The sequence below is a fragment of the Eleutherodactylus coqui genome, chromosome 2 (assembly GCF_035609145.1).
Source record: "Eleutherodactylus coqui strain aEleCoq1 chromosome 2, aEleCoq1.hap1, whole genome shotgun sequence".
Lineage (NCBI taxonomy): Eukaryota > Metazoa > Chordata > Amphibia > Anura > Eleutherodactylidae > Eleutherodactylus > Eleutherodactylus coqui.
This window is the reverse complement of record NC_089838.1, coordinates 66,615,253-66,636,032: the sequence shown is the minus strand read 5'-3', so window position 1 is coordinate 66,636,032 and position 20,780 is coordinate 66,615,253. Positions and strand designations below refer to the sequence as shown.

General features: G+C 42.0%; 1 protein-coding gene across 3 annotated transcripts in view; it reads right to left on the bottom strand.

Moving 5' to 3' along the window:
* GABRB2 (gamma-aminobutyric acid type A receptor subunit beta2) overlaps window positions 1-15,390 on the bottom strand; it is a 386,028-nt gene extending 370,638 nt beyond the window's left edge. For all 3 annotated transcript variants that reach the window (XM_066589803.1, XM_066589801.1, XM_066589800.1), the window contains exons 1-3: window positions 15,314-15,390; window positions 15,109-15,200; window positions 14,449-14,516 (exon numbers count right to left, since the gene is read on the bottom strand). In XM_066589803.1, coding sequence (XP_066445900.1) covers window positions 14,449-14,516; window positions 15,109-15,200; window positions 15,314-15,390 — 237 coding nt within the window. The remainder of the gene's footprint in view (window positions 1-14,448; window positions 14,517-15,108; window positions 15,201-15,313) is intronic.
* Between the last annotated feature and the right edge of the window lie 5,390 nt (window positions 15,391-20,780).

The window sequence follows — 20,780 nt, the reverse complement described above, 5'->3', positions numbered from 1 at the left end:
ACAACGCTGTGTGTCCTACACTTAATGGGGCAGTTTTATGACAACTGCAAAAAAGAAAAAAAAAAAAAAAAAAGCCTTTTTTGCTTGTAGCAACCAATCACAAACCAGCTTTTATTTTGTATTCAACTCGAATATAAAAAAAAACTGTGTTGTGGTGTATTGCAATGGCCAAGAAAGACAATTTTTATTTTCAGCATTTGTCATAAATTTGCTCCCTTAACTGCAGGACACAGAGCGTTGTCAGAGTGCTGGTCATGTGACCTGAAGGCCACAGAACTGGATTCTGCACAGCAGTGATCTGGGCTATTGTGATGGATTTCCCTAAAAAAGGAAAACCTGGAGAGCATCTTTAAAAATGGGAAATTGGTTGTGAATAAGGAAACAGAGTTGTGTAGAAGAGATGAAAAATCTTTGAAACTTGTTTGATCAGAGCACCGTCACATCCATTTCACACATGTTCACAGAGGCAAACATGTAAGTAAAATATCAAAATAGTCTTGGTATTTCAGGATATGCAGCATTGCGACAACGGCACTGAATGTTTGTTACCATAGTAACATGATACTCTGAGAATAGGCTGAAGATGCGATTGGATTCAACTGCATTATCTCAGGAAAGAGAGACAGTTTTAAATATAATGAATACATGTATTATTTTTTTTCTAGTGAGAGAAAACTTAGAAAATGTGTTCTAAATATATTCACCAAGTTGCCTACTGTACGTAATGTTGGCAAATATTTTTGATGTTTTTAAAAATTGTGATGAAGGAAAGGGAATCAGACTGTGTATGGGGAGACTAGAAAGACATCTACTGCACAATCTGATTTTCACGTTATATCTAGAGTCAGAAAATCTAAAATGATTAACCCGTTCACTTGCAAAATTATATAGAGTGCAGGGTTAACATTCGCAACCAAGCCTTGGTGTCTTAGAAGGTCAATAGGCCCCACTGACACATATAGACACACCAGTAACATAAATGATGTCAAATTATGTGCAAAAAAAAAAAGCTTTAACCCCAACTCATATTTTATCTGTCTAGGTACAAACCACCGACATACGCCAAAGGATCTTACCCAAGGCCTCAAGATGCACAGATTTTGTAGGTTCTCCTGATCTACTTCCTTCAGATAATTCATTGCATGGGAGTAGCTCTAGGATGTGTAGAGGTAGCAATTGTACCTGGAACTGGAGACAGAGTGGGCCCTAAGGGCCTTCTACCACATGAGACACCAGTATTATAGATGGCACATAGTAGGTGAGAATCCCCATCACCGATTTTTCATTGTGGACCAGCAATTATGCTTCTGCACGACACGTTCATTAAAAGAATGAAGTTGTGTCATACTCTACCTTTTGGATACTATCAATAAAAATATCTAGAACCTATATGTCATATGCATGAAATTCATGACATTACACCATACACATTGTGAGAAAGAAAGCTAAAAGAACAACGGAGATCGTACCCCTAGGACCGAGGTAATTAGCACTTTTTATGGTTACGTTGACTAGGTAGACTCAAAGTGTTATTTTCAATAAAGTACATATAGCCAGTTCAACGTGCAAAAAAAAAATAAAAAATTATATATATATTTCTTTATTTGAAGTTTTCAGATAAAAGCTCAAGACAAAAGATTAAAATCTTTGTGTAGCATTATGAGCTTTTATGTGAAAACTTCAAATAAAGGAATAAGATTTTTTTGCAGGTTGAACTGGCTATATCTACTTTATTGAAAATAATATTTTTAGCTGTACAAACTTACAACAAGCAATAACTTCCAATCAACAGCAGAAACAGGAAACCCGCAAGAAGACTGGTGGGCTAATTTTTTCCCTACAATATTGCAGACTCAAAGTGTACCCAAGTACCTAAGTTTTCCACAAATTTTCAAAAATATAACAGGTTCTCCTCATCCTCTCATTTGCTGCTGTTTGCACCCCATTTCATGTCTGTAAGATCTGATTTTAAGGTATAGTGCAGTATTATTTTTCATATTTTATTTGACTACATTACTAATATGCATTTTCCTGACTGCACTTGGTAGCAATTAAGTTTTTAATGCAGTGATTTTTCCAATCTGCGTTACTTGGTTACCCCTACATCAGTGTCCTTGGGTTACATGAAACATGTTGGGACTATCACATCTTTTGGCATCTTTTTTAGGAGACTTCTACATCATTGTCCCCTTGTTTTTGGACCTTTCCTATAGTATCATTTTAGGGTCCTCTAGCACTTCCTCGTAATCACCCTTTTCAGGGCGATTGCCCCACCTAACGTTCAGTAGGGTGATACAGACATTAGTGTCAACTAGAGACAGTATACTGATTGGTCCCTAACTTCTTTATCACCCTACAGATGAAGGCTTCTGTCATTAATTCATATTATATCTGGTGAACTGTGTCCAGGAATATGGGTATCTCTACAGGAATGGCAAGTCTACCCTTGATTCAATATCACCGATTTTTCCTGCGCAACACAGTTTTTCTGCTTTATCACCTTTTTTCATCCCTACAGTGAGTATAAACTTGGTGAACATAAATTATTTACCACTGTATATGTTGACAGTGTTTATACTCAGTACTGTAGGTAGACAATGTTTATTCTCAATATCAGAATTGACATGATTGTTCATGATGACTGTTATTTGTTTGGCACCTTATATTTTAGCTTGAAATTATAAAAAGTTTTGTTTTATTATAGTGGTAAAGCAACAATAATTTTAATGCAAGAATGCAGAGAAATGATGAGAATAAGGCCGCTTTCACATTTGTGCTGCAACTTCCGTATGGAGGTTCCATCACAAAGCACCGGAAGAAAAAGTGTACAGATGAGAGGAAACTAAATGGACCCCATTATAGTCAATGGGGTCCGTTTGATGCGGTTCAGTTACATCATAAGAAGGATCTGTTCAGCCGGTAGATTTCCCTTTCCTGTACCCCAAACAGAGCAGAAAAACTGAACCCATAACGCAGATGTGAAAGCTGCGTAACACAGTAGATGAGCATAAATTTGAAAATTAACTGAAACTTTCTGACATATCCCATTCTTTTTCTCATTTATCTTTTTTTTTTTTAGGATGATTACTATAATATTCCCCTTTCCACAATTTAATAGGAATGCTTGTCTCATGCAGATAGTAAGCTACAATGTTGGCGTTTTCATAAAATTGAAACATATTGAAGGCATTGTTTACCTTCATAAACAATTACATGTTTATCAAGTAACTGCAAGAAATCGCTCCCTAATAAGTATCAGTTATTAGCATTACTCCTGCTGCCATCCCGCATGCTGTCAGCAAACAGGCTGTTGTGTGCTGTGCTGATGAACTTACAGGGCAACCATGGGGATTTCTATTACTGCTCTTGTATTGCCCAAAAGCAGAGGTGTCAAACTCATTTTCACCGAGGGCCACATCAGCAATATGGCTGCTGGCAAAGGGCGATTTATAAGGGCTCATTAACACTGACATATTTGCGCTTTGTATTACACGCATATTTTTTAGATGGATAGTAGAGACAGCTTAAACATCATTGATGTGTATTGGGGTATTCAGACATGTGTTTTTAATGCATGCATGCATTTTATGCATGTGAAAAAGATTGCAGTAAGCTCTATTTTGGTGCGTATTAAGCTCCAAAATTGTCCATTAAAGTCAATGGGATTGTGTAATTTTGCAGTGAATACACATGATACTTGCATATTTATGCATGAAGGTAGAGAGATCTATAGGACCTTCTTGCATTTTTTTTGGCGCACTTGAAAAACGCAGTGAGTGCGCATGCAAAAAGACCCGCAAGAAGGTCCAAATAGTTTTGGTCTGTGAAAAGCTACATATTTCAAGGACTGAAACTGCACATGCCCATGTGAATGAGCCCTAAATGTAACTACTCCTTAACATGGCTATGGAGAGCTATGCACCATGATGCGTCCTAGTTTGGAGGGTGGCTGGGATGCCTAGGTAGGGCTGTTGGAGCTGTGCCACCACCTGGGAGTTGTTGAATAGAGTGGTTTGGAGGCGCCACACAGCCCAGAATACAAGATGGCACCAATTCTCTATACTGGCACCACACTTCCTCTACCATAGGCTGGCGCGTCCTCCAGGGGAAAGTGGTCTGTGTTCGGACCTGGTTGTTAGACACATAAAATTACATGGCAAGCCGGATTTGGCCTGCAGGCCTTCAGTTTGACATGTGTGCCCTAAAGCTTTGAAGTTACTATGTGCATAATGAGGAATTCATGAAATAGAAATATCCAATACACAAGTATGGGATCACCAGTGGAGAACATATGCTTTAAAAGGGCCTGTCCTATTACTTTTTAAAACCTTAGTGACAGGTGTAGTTGTGAGCACTGGATCATTGGGACAGAGGATGGGCAAGTACTGCTCTATTTGTTATTTTCTCATAACTAGACAAATAAAGTAACCGGACAAGCCCTTTAACACAATGTTATACTCAGGCTAGAAGAAGAAGAAGCATAAGTAGGCAAAAAAAAACATTAAAAGAAATTCTAGGCCAACTTTGTACATCCGATATAGTCATTCAGCTCCAATGCCAATTTCACATTAGAAAAAAACTAATTTACATGATAAAACTATAGTGGCGTCAGGCGTTTATGGTTACTCAGCATCGTAACATAGCGGGATCTGCCGTCTGCCTCTTCCGTTATCAGATTTAAACTTTGAGCAGGTGAAGAACACCAGCAACACTGATGATACCTCTATTACCTGATATGCAAGTAAAGCAGAGTCGATTAGGTCATGTGACAAAATTCTTTGTAATATAGGTGGTTTCGCATAGAACTGCAGGGGATCGCAGGGAGCTGATCAGAGTGCATAAAGAAATTTTTGGGACTTCACTCTTGATGACCAATCTGATGATAGATCAGCAGAAGAGCATTATATGGGGTGCAGAAATATAGTCCTCACATCTATACGTTTCAACTGCCCACTGCGGTCTTTGTCATACTTCTACCAATCCTGAAGATAGGTCATCAAGAGGTTATTGGTGGAGTTCCTCTGATCGGAACCCCCAGTGATTAGCTGATATGGAGCAAGATGTAATAGGGGAGAGAGCCAGAACCTGACAGCAATGTCCCCATTGTAGTGGCCTGATTTAGCATTTGTAAACATAGTTCCTATTAAATTCAACTTCCGCCAATCAACTGTTGAGAACTTATCCTGACAATTGGCTATCAATAGAAAAGTCCCAAAAAAACTTTAATAAAATCATAATGACCACACTATGCAGTCAACAATTACCACACCAATGGTCCTCAAGACTGGTATTGGTTTAAGATGGGATTCTTCTCCCCACCACTGGGCCCACCTTGTACAAGCAACATTTGGTGCTGAAGGTCAATGTTACTTTCAGCTTCAGCCTGCTAGTCAGTGAAATATTTACTGTCAGGCAGGGGAATACTTACTTATAGTCAGAAAAACAATACTATATGGTATTTGTGGTTTAGAAGCTGTTGAATGGTATGGTCAGCATATGGCTTTTGTAGTCCATGGTGAAAACAGTGTTTGATATCTGGTGGCCAATGAAACAGTCTGTTTAGCTGCCTCATGGTCAGTCACAAATGTAATCCCAGATGGCACTCAGCCTCTAGAGTTCACCATCATGGGTTAATAAAATGGTTTATGGATAATCTTTGTAATTCTTCGTGTCCTTTTTTGGGGTTTGCAGCTAGGGCTACTGGAATGGAGATCAAGGCAATCAGAAAATTAAGCAAGATCTATGTCAAATAATTACCTTAATCACAAATCCGTCAGGCCCTCCCAGTCATTAGAGTGGCTTGACGCACACCAGCAGTCCTTAGTATACATTCTCTTTTCACGTGGTTCAGCCCTACAAAAATTCACAGGACACCAAATTTCTTACACTTATAGGGTATTCCTGAATGCTACTCTGTTCTTTTAATCCAACTACAACCACAAGGTGTTGTAAGCAAATTTCTTACATAACATGGCACTAGTCCATCTATACATGAGGCCAAATACTCAGCCAGCATGCTCACCCAACGCCTTAAAGTTACAGTGTACAATCACTATCACAGTGTGTAATATTACATTTCTCTGCCAACAGCATGTGTACAGTAAGGACATCACCAACAGTACAATATAATTTCAATAGCAACACACAACAATGGTGAACATGCCAGCAATCAACTATTTACAGTGATAGACAGTTGGGCGCACTAACAGTCCACATTACTTTCCAACCCTCTTACAAAAAAAAAAAAGAAGTGCAACTTAGTTAAATGCATAGTTAATACGGATACCTACTTCTACAGTAAATACCCCATTGTCAATAAAGCATTGTTGGCATGCAGCCCTATGAAAGCAGAAAGTTAATAATTCAATAGTATTAATGATGCAGCCAAATACAAGCATTTCATATTGCAATCATGCCCAATGTGTCTCCGACAAAAGCTTCATTCTCCAAAAACTGGGCTTAGAAATGTAAATAATGGTAAAGAAGAGTCCCTTATCAGCTTTGCCATTATAAGGGTATTCCGCCCACTTCAGCTACACCCGCCACTGCACGATTTTATTTACATATATGACTTCCTGTAACGTCATATTCAGCCGGCATCTCCTATGGGCATGCACAGTTTACACTTGAGATTAGGAAACTGCACATGCTCCAGACCCCGCTCTGCTTCTGGGCCTGTCCACCTGCCTACCCAATGCATATTCAACCCAAAAATGACAATGCACGGATAGGACCAGAAGATCATAGTATCACTGAGATGGACATGATGTCAATGGAAGGGGGAAAAGTACTTTGCAAGTGGGTCATGTGACAGACCCTGGAAGAGGACGTTCAGCACTAAATAGGTAAAGCCTCCTTATTGGTAATAGTTAGCTTCTTCACTACTTTAACATTAAATAGTTACATAAATTCCAGAATACCCCTTTAAAAGGACATAGATTAAGAATATACAAGGAATTAATTGCAATGACCAAATATAACATAGCATATAGCTGGAGTACTCGTTTTTTTATTTAAAGGTTCACTACATGGGTCTGCCGTCAGGTGAAGGTCCAGGCTGAATATCAACACCTAGGCCAGAGTATGGCTTAACTGGGAGGGCAACATATGGCCTAAAGGTCTGTTCACATCACATTAGAGCCTTTGAGAAACACATGCAGTGGAAACTTAGCTTGATGTATACTTCTAATACCTCTTTGCTTTACCAGAAGGTAAAATAGACATACCGATGTATACCGGCCTGACAGAGACCAAAGAGGACAATCTTTTAAGGCCCATTTACACAGAGCAATGATCGCTCAAACAACAGTTTGAGTGACAGCTTTGAGCGATCATTTTGCATAAACTTTTAAGTAGCTACTCAAGAGCAATTACGTGTGAAAATGAAGCCTTAAGCTGAAAGCAGTTAATAGCTCGAGGGCTCTTATCTGTATTTAGTCCCTTTGTTCTCCAATGAGAAACAATGCCATTAGCACTACCCGTGGAGAACTGCTGATAAGGCTGAACAACGATTTTTAGGTTGGACTAAATTTAATGATCAGCTAGCAGTGCTCAAAAAGTGCACGATGGCCGCGCGTTTAGACACAACGATTATCGCTCAAACAATCGCTTTTTAGCGATTCTTGAGTGATCATCGCTCCATGTAAATGGGTCTTTAGCCTCCATCAGGTAAATAGAGCCTTTCAGGTACCATAGGTATTTATGCAAGCAGCTTTGCTTAGTGTGTCCAACAAATGTAGGGCTGAATTGTGTGCTCTAACTAGGCGATATTGGACCTGTGACCAAGCAAGCTGCAATGAGGAATGGCTGGGAACTAGTGGCAGAGAATGGCTGCTGCTAAATTTTTTAGCTGTTTGCCAAGGGCTATACTGATGCATATTATAGCTCCTTATCGGAGCTTCTCTGTCTCTGCTGCTCCCTATATGAATTTTCGCGTTGCTTGCTGCTGTACACCTGTCTTCTTTCTCATCAGCTGCTCACCTGTCCTCTCCTATTCCCAAATGCATCATTTGCTTTCTCATCCGCTGTTGTAGATTGCTGTTCTACAGGTGCCCTCCTGCTTCTTTCCCCATTCTCCTAGATTACCATTCTCCAGGTCTCCTCCTACTTCTTCCCCCATTCTCCTAGATTACCGTAATAAAGGTGTCTTCCTGCTACTTAGCCCCGCTCTTCTAGATTACTGTACTCCTGGTCTCCTCCTGTTTCTTCCCCCGCTCTTCTAGATTGCTGTACTTCAGGTCTTCTCCTGCTTCTTCCCCTGCTCCTCTAGATTACTGTACTTTAGGTCTCCTCTTGCTACTTCCTCCACTCTCCTGGATTACTTCACTCCAGGTTTCCTCCAGCTACTTTCTCCACTATCCTAGATTACTGTTCTAAAGGTCTCCTCCTGCTACTTTCCCCGCTCTTCTAGATTACTGTACTCCATGTCTTCTCCTGCTTCTTCCCCTGCTCTACTAGATTACTGTACTCCTGGTCTCCTCCGACTACTTTCTCCACTCTCCTGGATTACTTCACTCCAGGTCTCCTCCTGGTTCTTCCCCTGCATGGCTGTACTCTACATCCAGACAGCTGGCCTTCCTGGTGCAGATTCGGACTATGATCTGCCAGTTGGGTACCCTTGCCATATCAGTTTATAACAAATTGCAATCCAAAAATTGAGCCAGTTGACTTTTCAAATGAAACACTTCTATCATCCTGTTTTGCCAGATTTGCATTTTCTGCTCCCAAGCATTAAATTTGCACTCAATAGCCTGGCAATCTATCTTAGATTGCAGGTTCCCAGCACTAAACTCTGTTAGTTGATGTTTTTTCATAACTGTCCACTCTCTGAAGCGAGCCTTAACAGAGATGTGAGGTCAAAAATCAGTTTCTGATTTAACTCTGATACTGCAATTGACTTTTTACAAACAAATCACTACCTTTCATATTTTTTTTGTCCAATGCATGATGCTACATGTCTTCATCATTTCTTAAAGTGATTGTCCCACTTCTAGCTGTTTCACTGCAGGAAGCAGACAGTTCCATACTTGGCACAGTGGCCCCAGTTGGTACTGCAGCAGAATCCAATTCACTTCAATAGAACTCAGCCTGCAGTACTGACCTGGGCCACTGTGCAATGTACGGTGCTGTCTGCTTCCTGTAGTGAAATAACTAAAACTGATGCATCCCCTTTAAGCATAGTTAAAGCGACCCTCTGGCTTTGGAACAAAATTCTGTGCAGGGAGAAGAGGAAATATTAGCTGCAATTGTTCTCTGCTAGCCATCCAATCCACCGGTTTGGGCCCTGTTTTCAGTTGTCTAAGATGGCTGTAGCAATTTTTTAACTGTCTAATGCACACTGTGCATTGCTCTCCAATTGGCTAGCGCTGATAACACGAGCAGCTCTGAGCAATTGGAGAGCAAGTACAATTGCACCTATATATACATAAAGTGCTGCTCAATTTTGTTGACTTCACGACTTCATATTGCATCCAAGTAGAAAACTAATGTTTTGCAATTCCCAGCAATTGACGCCAAGGAAAATTATGTTATGCTGTGTGATAAACGGAATGCGGTTTGTAACGATGCCATAGAGCAATTTGAGCAGATCTGGTTGTGCTGCAGGTAGTTCTCTCCTGACACTATTTATTATATATTTTTGTAATTTTACTGTTATTAGGTCATTCTATTGAAACCGCTGTGTATGTAGGATTTGTGTGTCAAGAAGGGTATCGTTTCTCCTTAAGGAGAGCACCTACAAAATGTGTGAGTAGGCTTATAAATCCATCCATGCTCCTCTGGGAAATATGCAAATGAGAAGATGGAACAATACCTCTGCAGAGCCATCTATTGCTGTCTTTCAATAAGTGGAGCTGCAGAGGTATTGGTCCATGTTCCCATATGCATTTAGGATTTGTGTTTATTGATATTTTGAGATTTACTTGTATGCCTATTGAAATCAATTTTCCTGCCATATTTGGTTGTCTATTCCCAGTGTCCTATTGCAATAATGTATATCCTTGGTTGCTGAAATCTAATGCCTGCAATAAAGTTTAATTTGCTTGATACTAAAGTTCTGGTCACATGCACATGAAATTACCCTCAGACTGGAAATTGGGACCATACCAATAAGACCTCCATGTGAACTATGGAGAACGTTCACAATATCCTACTTTGATAGTGTTACACCTTAAAGTATATTTAGGAAATGTTTACTAACTCCTCTCCAAACTGCTGTCTAAATTCTAGTGTAATGGGAATCCTGGTCCACATCCTTTGAAAGTGTCCTGTTGATCAGGGAAGAACTGACAGAACTGAAAGGGCCACTTCAACCTAATATCCATGTTCTTTAAAGGGGTTGTCTCGCGGCAGCAAGTGGGGTTATACACTTCTGTATGGCCATATTAATGCACTTTGTAATGTACATCGTGCATTAAATATGAGCCATACAGAAGTTATTCACTTACCTGCTCCGTTGCTAGCGTCCCCATCGCCATGGCTCCGTCTAATTCTGATGTCTTGCTTTTTTAGACGTGCTTGCGCAGTCCGTGCTTCTGCCTGGTGAATGGGGCCGCTCGTGCCGGAGAGCTGGTCACCGCGTCGTCATCGTAGCTCCGCCCCGTCACGTGTGCCGATTCCAGCCAATCAGGAGGCTGGAATCGGCAATGGACCGCACAGAGCCCATGGTGCACCATGGGAGAAAACCGCAGTGCATCCCTGGGAAAGGACCGGCGGCCATCTTAGGGAGAAGATTTTTAAAACTTCATATTTCGTCAGATCGGTGAGTAGCAAGCGGTTTAAAAAACGCTTTAAATTGCTATTTTTTGCCAGGGGGGGTGACAGGGGGAATGGGGTAAGGTAAAATTTTGATGTTTGCCGCGAGACAACCCCTTTAATGTTTATTTCAGTTTTGATTCCATTCCTCTACTCCAAAAATGGAACAGACAGACAGAAAGCGCTTATGAAGCCCTAACGTCGATGTGAATAAGCCCTTATTTATTACTTTGCACCATTTGGAGCCTTTGATCTCAAATTCCCCCTTCAATTTTTAAAAACAATAGTGTTATTGAATAAATGTACAATATTGTTACATTTTCGGTCTAAGGCCGCTCTTACACAGGCGTTATTTACAATGTTCAGGAGGCGTTTTTAACGCCAGCTAAAAACACTGCACCAAGCCTCTATTCATTTCAATAAGACTTCTCAGACAAGCAGTTTAGCGCAGCATTTTTAGTGCACGCTAAAGCGAACGCTGTAGGTTCTCTTCTACAGCGTCGCAGTCAGCTTTGGCCGCCCTGCATCGTCCATTGAAATAAATGGGGTGCATTAAAAATGCTGTAAATTGCAGTTCAACACAGTTTTTAACGCTGCTTACTATACAACTGCGAGAGGAAAAAACGTGGTGCCTTCAACCTTTTCCTTTGCCTGCATTGTTACTGTACAATATTTGCAGTAAAAATGCACACATACGCACACAAAAACGCTGTAAAACGCTGCGTTAAAAAATGCAGTGTTTTACATACGCTTCTGAGAGAGTGGCCTAAGGGTTACATGAAGGTTTTGCTGAGGATTTGGCCCTGCACAGATTCTATAATTTGTCCATATTTTTTCCACAATGTTTGGATTCTGGAAAAACCCATTTACTTGGACTTGATTTGCTTCATATGTGCCCTGAAAATCTTCAGCCATTCCACCACATCAGAACATAACTAAAAAAAAGAAAAAAAAACCTCTAAAAACCAATATCTTTAGGGCTCACAGTAGTTTCTATACCTTGTAAGTGGAACACACAATCTTTATTTGCTCATAGCTTTTCACATAATAGTCTGCATGAATGTGTACATGATGGGGAAGCCCACTGAGGACCTTCCCCGCCTTTATTACATACAGCAGAGAGCCACAAGAAAGCCTTCCACTCTGGAGAAGTCAATGTGGCCTTGCAATACTACATTTCTGCCACAGGGGAAATGTTAAGCTGGCCAAAATGACTGTCACATTCTAAAATCGAGGTGTTCATTTGTGACGACCCATTTAAGTTGTTGTAATTAACAATACTAAAAAAATTTTAAAAATTTAAAAAAACGCATAATCAAACACGTTTTTCGAAAAGGGAACCTGTCAGCAGTTTCATGCTGCCTTAACCACAGGCAATATGAAATAATGACAGGCTTCATCAGAGCGAAGTGTTGCTTTAAGAGAAAACCATAATTTTAAAAAGAGCCAGCAGATTGGAAGATGTGTGCACTAGACAGTCCTCCTGTAGCATACAGGGGCTTTCCATGTACAAGTACCGTTGGTGACTGATCCTGAGGATAGGTCACCAATAGTTGATCAGCTGGGGTCCACCGCTTGGGATTCTAACCAATCAGCTGATTGGGCACCTACTATCCTCACCACAAAACACTGTGGTTATTGAGTGAAAGCTGCTAGTCCGACCCATGTATAGTGGCGGGAGTTTGAAAATGCAGGTACAGCTGTCTTCAACGGGGTCTGCACTTGCCGCCACAAGCGCTGGCCACTACAAAGGAGTCAGAGCAGCAACTTCCGCTCTGAACCAGTGTGTTGTGGTGCAGACACTAAGCACCCAATCAGTTGATCTCTCCGAGCCCTGAGCGGCACACCCCAGCCGATCAACCATCGATGATTTATGCTTAGCATAGGTCATCAATAGTATTTCCCTGGAAAACCCCTTTAAAAAAAAAAGTAGTTCTTTGTAATGGGGGAGCATATTGGTATTGCATGCTGCCCGAGGATTGGGCATAATGGGTTTCCTGATAAGTTCCATTTAACAGTCAGCAATCTCAGGACAGAGCTTCTTCTTGTAATAATTCAGAACCGAAATTCTTCAGACTTTCTTCTGAAGTCATTTCTGCATGTGTTTGCTTGGGTGGTTTCCTAGCAACAAGTACCGCCGCCAGTGGATGACATCAATAGATCTCCATGCTCCTATGGCCTTCTGCCAGTGTCCCTTACTATAGTGACAAAAGACTGGTGACGCATATTCTGCCCTCTGCATCTCAATTGCAAGATGAAGTGCTGAAGCATAAAGTATACAACATTTTATAAAAGTTTTTTTTTTTTTGTATGCTGTCTTTTGGAAGAAAGAATGGAGAACCATTGGGAGAGACGCTGCAGAGGGTTTTCTTCAAGTATCTGCAACAATATGGTTTGTTTGTCAACAATTGTTATGTTTGCTGGATTTAGTACCAGAATGAAATCTCCAGGAAAGAACCAATGACGTCACATGATCTGTGAAATCTCCAGGAAATCAGCCACAAATACTGTGGTTAGCATGCAGGAGAACATTTGGTAATCTCATGTGTACGATAAGAGAAAGGAAATGATAGTTCTTTAGGGTGAAGATAGTAGAATAAAATTCATAAAAATGGCCTCAGATAAAAGTCATTCAAACCAACAGAACATGTATGGTATATACTGTAGAGAATATATAATGCAATTACAACTGCAAGAAAAAAAAATGATGACATATCTATTCAACCAAAGAATCTCTGGGAGGAGCAGTCTATATAAATAAATTTCAACTAGAAATTCATTTATAGACCACCATCTCTCTCTAACCTTATTTAGTATTTCTATAGGAGACATTGCATAACAATGCGTAGGAGAATCAGTTTTCCTCTTTCTGCAGCAATTAAGAGGTTAAATGACAGGCAGCCTTCAAATACTTTAACCACGCTCTACAGCGAGATTGGTACATGAGTGACATACAACAGCAATTATTCTTTGCTCAAAGTGGAGCTCCTCAATCCGTAACCGAGACTCAAAAGTCGCTCTAAAACAAGACTTGATAGACTTTAATACAGAAGAGAAACTTCCAAAAAAAAACTAAAAGAAAGAATTTAAAACTTCTTAAACTTCTACAAGTCGCACACAAGCAGCATCTGCACTAATAGAGTACAGGGACTTGGATTGAAAGCTAATTTGTCTGTGATCTGCAGTGCAACACATGTGTCAGCAGGGGATGCTATTGCATGAAGTCAGCGAGTCGAAAGCTGCTTCTTGAATTTCAACTAAGTGGTCACAAGCTACTATACACTGAAAGTAACTGTCAGAGATGAGCGAATCTTTAAAAATGCTCCAGGAGGTGAACCGGCCCCATCCACCGCAAATCTTAAAACCTAGCAAATCGATTCCCCTCTCTCTACTGCCTGTATTACTGAGTGTCAATGGGGGCTCAGCTAAACCCTGCGAACTAATATGTTACATAAAAACAAGACAGTGCAGTCATGAATCTGACATCCCCTGCTGTCCAAGGGGGCACTGCTATTTATTAGGAAAGCATTAAATCACCTTTATTCAGCCCTGATCACATCCATTCACCATTGTATTTACAGTATGTGTGTATCCAGAATCATTTCAGATTTTGGGGGGCCAACGTCCCCATAGGATTCACATCCCAATAAAAATTCTTCTACGCTCATTCTCATAGATAGAAAGAAAATCACTTACCATGTTGACTTCTGAAACCATGTCTATACTAGCGATATCTATGTTCATGCCGACGGCCACAGGAGGACCTGTAAGCCAACAGTAAGGTCCACAGTGAGAACTCGAAGAACTTAACCCCTTCATGCCTGCTCAAGCTATTGATTGAGGACTGTGCTACAGCTACTCATTCTATCCCATTGGGCATGTGAACCTTTTTACATTAGGTAGTATAAATAAACCAATTAGTATATTTTTATAAAAGCAGTCTATATTAATAAATTAATCAGATGCATTATTAGTGACATTACTCTACGGCATTCGGATTGATAATGCTGTCCAAATGCTTTACATTGGCATCTGCGTTGAATCTATACATGGCCATATTACAGCTGCATTGAAACTCTTTCAAAGTACAGTGTCAGATAATAAATATTAAATAGGCTTTAGCATGAATACATGCAGATAGCAGCTAATCTAAGCAGTTTCGTTGTGATTATAAATAGGACGGATGAGAAATCAAATATTGATACAATGCATTGGACATGTTTTCATTGGACTGATGGAAGAATAACAGTGTATCGGATGCAAGTTTGCTCCAAGCAGCATTATCATTGCACCTGCACTAAGCAAATTCTCTATACGGTATAAACTATAGACAGAAGCTTCAATCAGGCAATTTACCTCCAAAATCTGGCCTCAGACGGATGTCATAGCCTTTCAAGAGTCTATCAACGGTCTCCTTAACCAGTGACATATTGCTGGGATCATTGGCACTAAAAGACAGTAAAAACACAAAACAATATCCATATGTCATCCCAGCTCTCATGTAATAAAAACACCATGGTCCATTTAAAGTGCATGCCCCCCTTCATCTGAAAGCACTTACCTCTGTGCACAGACCATTGCAATTAGAACTTGGAAGGACCAGATTCCAACGTAACCTTTTCTCTTGATTCTCAACATCCCTTTAGCTTTTTGATATGATTTAGGTGAAGAGCAGAAGACATCCAACTTATTGTGACCAGTGCAGTAATTCTAAAGTGCCACGCATGCGCATAGCTCAGTACAACATCAAAAAGGAGCAGTGCTCGCTTGCTACAGACATAGGAGCAAACAATGGAAGGGACAGGGGGGACAAGTCCCCCCTCCCCAACTTTTAGGCAACCTAGTTACCTCCTCCCACCCCGGATAATGACCCCTGCAGCTCAGATCGCTGGTGAAGCACTTGTGTCTGCTCGGTGCAGGCAGCAGCTACTTGTCTGCTATCACTGCTGCTGCTGCTGACACGGAGGCTGATGTGGGAGTGGAGGAGGGGTGTGGGAATGAGCACTGCATTCTATCCTGCCAGTCCCTCCAGCCGAACTGGCATCACAGCCGGGCACCATGCAATGTGAGCTGGTACCAGCAACCTTACTGATGGGCTCGTTCCTAAGTAGCTGCAATCTGTCACCCTCTCATTAATCACACAGCCTAGAGATTCCAATGCTGTAGTATTCTGGCCCTTTAATTAGAGGGAGATAGAAGCTATTAACCCTTTCTGCCCATTTAAAGGAGCAACCATTACTACTTATGTAATAGCAGGTAAATGGTAAATTAATTGGCTGATGACATATAAGAGTTGGGTTTGATTATCACTTTATAGAGGACCTTTACAGTGCTGATATAAAGTACTATAGGATATAGTGAAATAGGGCTCATGAGTGTTGGGGGGCATGCAGCTTCTAAAGGCACAGGATATGCATACAGAGTATCTGTCCTGTCTATATGTATGAATGTACAGAAACAGAATCTCTCCCAATGCTGTGGGGTAAAGGTTCATACGCCCTACATACCTATAGAACTACACAGGGTGAGTAAAAAAAATGTGCAAAAGTAAGGTATTCTTCATACAACTGTATAGACATTAAATAACCAGAGGTGTTGCTGATCCGGGGCTTCCAGTGAGGCCACATTCACACAGGCGGTCGGATTCTGCATGCGGGAGCCCGCAACGGAATCCAACCCTGTGCCCAGCTGGCATCTGCGCATACTTCACATTCTTCTTTTTCTGTACTGCGGATGGTCCGCACGGCGCGATGTTGGACATGCGCAGTACAGATTTTTTTTTGTAAAACCCTGCTTTTTCTGTGGAATCCGTGGGCCATCTGCAATGCCAGGACGGGCTGCAGATCAGACAGCTTCCATTGACTTCAATAGAAGCTGTCCGTGCGAGAAGCACAGTAAAATGGAGCATGGTGCGATTTTTCATCCGCAAGCCAAAACCACAAGCGTTTTCCGCTCGTGTGCATGAAGAATCATTTTTCCATAGCATGCTATGGAGGGTTATTGCTGCGGAATCCAGAGGCAGACGTACACTCTGGATTCCGCTGCAAAAATCTGCCCGTGTGCATGAGGCCATAGGCAGGAACTTTCAAATGTTGATCCAGGGATTACTCTGGCTGCCATTATGGAGTCGAGAACAAATTTTCTCCCCCAATATGGGGTATATTGTTTTTGCCGCTTTGTTGTTTTTTTTATTTTGCCTTACTGTAGAGCAACAGGGGCGGGGGTGTCTCGCAACGCATAAATCTCACCCGACTTTCTCGCCCGTGTGAAATCGGCCATAGGCTTTATTCACATGGGCGCTTTATTGCGATGATTTTGCCGCGATAAAACTTCAGCCAAAATTCGTGACTTTCTGATGCATTGGATTCCAATGCATTTGTTCAGCTGTGCAATTTTTGGGGTGGCGTAAACCATCTTTTGGCCAGAATACATCGTCCGGTCCCATAGACTTCTGTGGGAGCCTATGGGAACTGCTGCAAAAGGAAGGTGGGAGAGAGTTTAGCAGTGGCTCTGCTAAACTCTCTCCCTCTTCCCTCCGCCCCTTGCTGGCTGCCAACAAAGGGAGGGAGTGGGACAGGGCAGGAGATTAGCACACTAGCTCCCGCCCCATCCTGCACCCTCCCTTTTCCAGCAGCCGACAAGGGGCGGGGAGGGGGAAGGAGTTTAGCAGAGCTGAAATCTCTCCACCCCCCTGACGGTATACGGGGCTGCGGCGTATATATGCCGCACCTGGTCCATCTGAACAGGTGTTTAAACGGGAGATGCAGTCGTGACTTGGTCGCAGCTGTCTCCCATTAATGAGATTTTCTGTCACATTCAGCTGGAAATTGAATTGCCCGTGTGAAGGAGCACAGAGGTCCTTTATCACACAAGTGTATATCAGCTGCAGTTTTCATGGCCAGCCAATATACGCTACGATCTGATGCATTGGAGTTCAATGCATCACATCATATGGTCATTTTCCCGCAGCATGAAAACACCCGGCTGAGCCAATATAGCACCAAGTGCTTTCTTTGCCGGCCTGCAAAGATAGTCCTAGAACTATCTTTCGGGCCGGAATACGTCGGCCCCTGCATGGGCTCCTATGGGAGCCAATGACAGCGAGTGGACAAGGGGGTGGGAGGGAGTTTAGCAGAGTGACTGCTGAACTCCCTCCCTCTTCTCTCCTAAACTGTGGCTGTTTGCAATTGGAGGGGGCAGGGCAGGGGTGGAGCTAAGCTCTGCCTTGTCCTGCCTCCTCCCATTGCTGGCTGATGACAAGTGGCAGGGAGGGGGTGGGAGCTTAGCGGGAGGAGAGAGGAGGCCCAATGGCATTGCAGGCTTGGCGTGTATGTGTCGGGGCCTATGCCATCTTACTGGGTGCACAAACGTTAGATTTTTATGGCATCGGCGGGAGCACGGAAAAACGCCTATGGCCATGTGAAAGTGCCCTTAGGCTAATTTATTCCTATATGAGCTAAGTATTTGACTCTTTGGGAGGGGTTGGGGGTCTAATGCAACTTCCAAAGGCATAGGATGCACACAGAGCCGAATGCATGTGTCCTGATTTATTCCTACATGAGCTGCCATACAACAGATAAAATGACATGAAAAAATAGAAGAACTCTTCAAGGTTTTTATACACCTCTGGGTCCATTTGGTGACACTTGACGACTTAAGACAATAATCTCCACTGCAATGGATGAGAAGACGTGCTGGGACGCCAATGGGCAGAAGTGGAGTATAGACTTGACATCTGTCGTATCACCAACGGCGCTCACATTAAACATCTGTGAAGGCCATTAAGAACTTGAAGAGTTCTATCTTTTCAAGTTATTATGACTGTTGTATGATAATTCATGTAGGAACAAATCACCTAGTATAGTATTCCTATCCTGCCATATGATGAAACTCTCAGCACCTGGTCCAAGAGTAGAACATGCAGATGTGTGGACTCCCGCAACTCACTGTCGCCCATTTGAATGCACCCTTATATCATCATTGCTGGCCACGTCTGGCTATATGACTGTACAAAGGGTAAAATACAGATAACAGAATTCACCCTCAGGGCTTAAATACACAACCGTGATTTTGTCACGTTTTGTGGGCATGAAAAGCATAAAACGAAAACATTGATTTCAATGGCTTTGTTTTGATTGGCGTAATTCTCTAGCGATATTACTTGCCTTATCTTTCTCACATATAGTTTCCATACACATGACCATGTATACACAGCTATTTGGCGGTCGCTGGCGTAACTGTAGGGGATGCAAAGGATGCGCTTGCACCCAGGCCCAGGAGCCTTAGGGGGCCCATAAGGTCTCTCTTATCCATATAGGAAGCCCAGTACTATAATAAAGCATTATAGTTGGGGGCCCTGTTATAGGTTTTGCATTGGGGCCCAGAAGCATCAAGTTACGCCTCTGTTAACGTTGTCAAAAAAAAATTGTCCAAAAACCATGACCATGTGAAGTATTGGATTCCAACGTATTCAATGACATGAAAGTTTTTTGGGAGCATAAAAAAAAAATCGCACCAGGAAAAATAGCCCTATCTTTTGCCGAGATATGCAGGAAGCTCCCGTAGACTTCTATAGAAGTGTGGAAAAAAGGGAGGACAGGAGTTTAGCTGTATCCAACACTGGGAAAAGACGACAGCTTCCTCTATTTAAGCATTAACAGTCATTACGAGGATTTCTGCCAAACAAGGGATTTCCGCGCTGCAGATTATATTTTTTGCCAATTCGCAGCAGTAAATATGTGGCCCAATTTTTTTTGATCGTGGAAATTTTTCATTTATGCAATTTTATGTTTGCCCATACACGGTTGTGTGAATAAGGCCTTAGATATATAGATATTTTTTGTAGCAATCTCCAAGAACATGTGTGGGCTCCGAGTCAGTCCTGCAGAGGAGCCAGGAGTGAGGAGAGGATAGTACTTAGTATCAGTCATTATTTATGAATTAACCCAGTAGTTAACACCCGAAAGAAAAAAACTAAATAAAAACTGTCACTCCTGTTTTTGGACGGTGCCCAGAACAGATAGTCCCTTGAGCATAGCAAAAGTTCTGGCCAAATCGAGACTGTTTGCAATGATGGCTTTTCTTCTATTTTGGTCGGTCGGTCTATCTTATATATCTAATCATTAATCTCCTAAAAGTCACTAGTTCATAACTCTATTTTCTGGGATCCCCGCCTCTCAGGAAAATGGGGATCCCCTGATGGTTGTTACATAACACAGTTCAGCTGAGATGAGGTTGAAAATGTGTGCATGTGTCTCTCTTTATCTCTGCCTGTCCACGGGCGTTGCAATATCCCGTGGCAGATGTCTGCCGTGGAAGCCAAGAACAGGAGCCAGCAGACGGATCTCTGCTGTCAGCCTATCTGACAGATAGGCTGACCGCGAAGAATCGAGGCAATTCGCAGCATGCTGTGATTTGCCGTCCGCGCTCAGAGAATCGCTATGATTCTCCGCTCGTAGACAGGGGGGCTGCACTTTCCATAGCAACGCTATGGAAAGCGTGCATTGCATTCCCCGCGGCCAGATTATCACTGCGGGGAACGCAATTCAATAACACCCGTGGACAGGCAGCCTAAGTCTAAGTGAGTCACTGGTTCAGTAGTCTTCGTTATGCAGGGGCATGCACATGCACTGTTGCCTCTCCTAGTATGAAGAATCAGATGACCAGGGCTCCAGAGGTGGGATGGGGGCAACAAATTTTGTGCCGTTAGTCCCACAGCAGTCCTAATCTGTCACTGCTTTTGTGATTCAATTCAAAATCTGTAAAATCTTCTACAAACAGGTATGGCTGCTGCTTCCGAAATTCCTATAGTTATGTTCTGAGTCTGTCTCCTATTTAGTTAGCAAGGTGTTCCTGATTGACTGCCATGATGAGTCATGTTTCTCATCCTGATTGGCCAGGTGATTAAATTGCCCAAATTTCAGCAAACTTGAATTGGGTGATTTTGGGTGAGTCCGATTTTTTTGCAAGATTCATGGAAAAGTCAAATCTCCTATAATTACTACTACAGCATGCAGCCAAACAGTAGC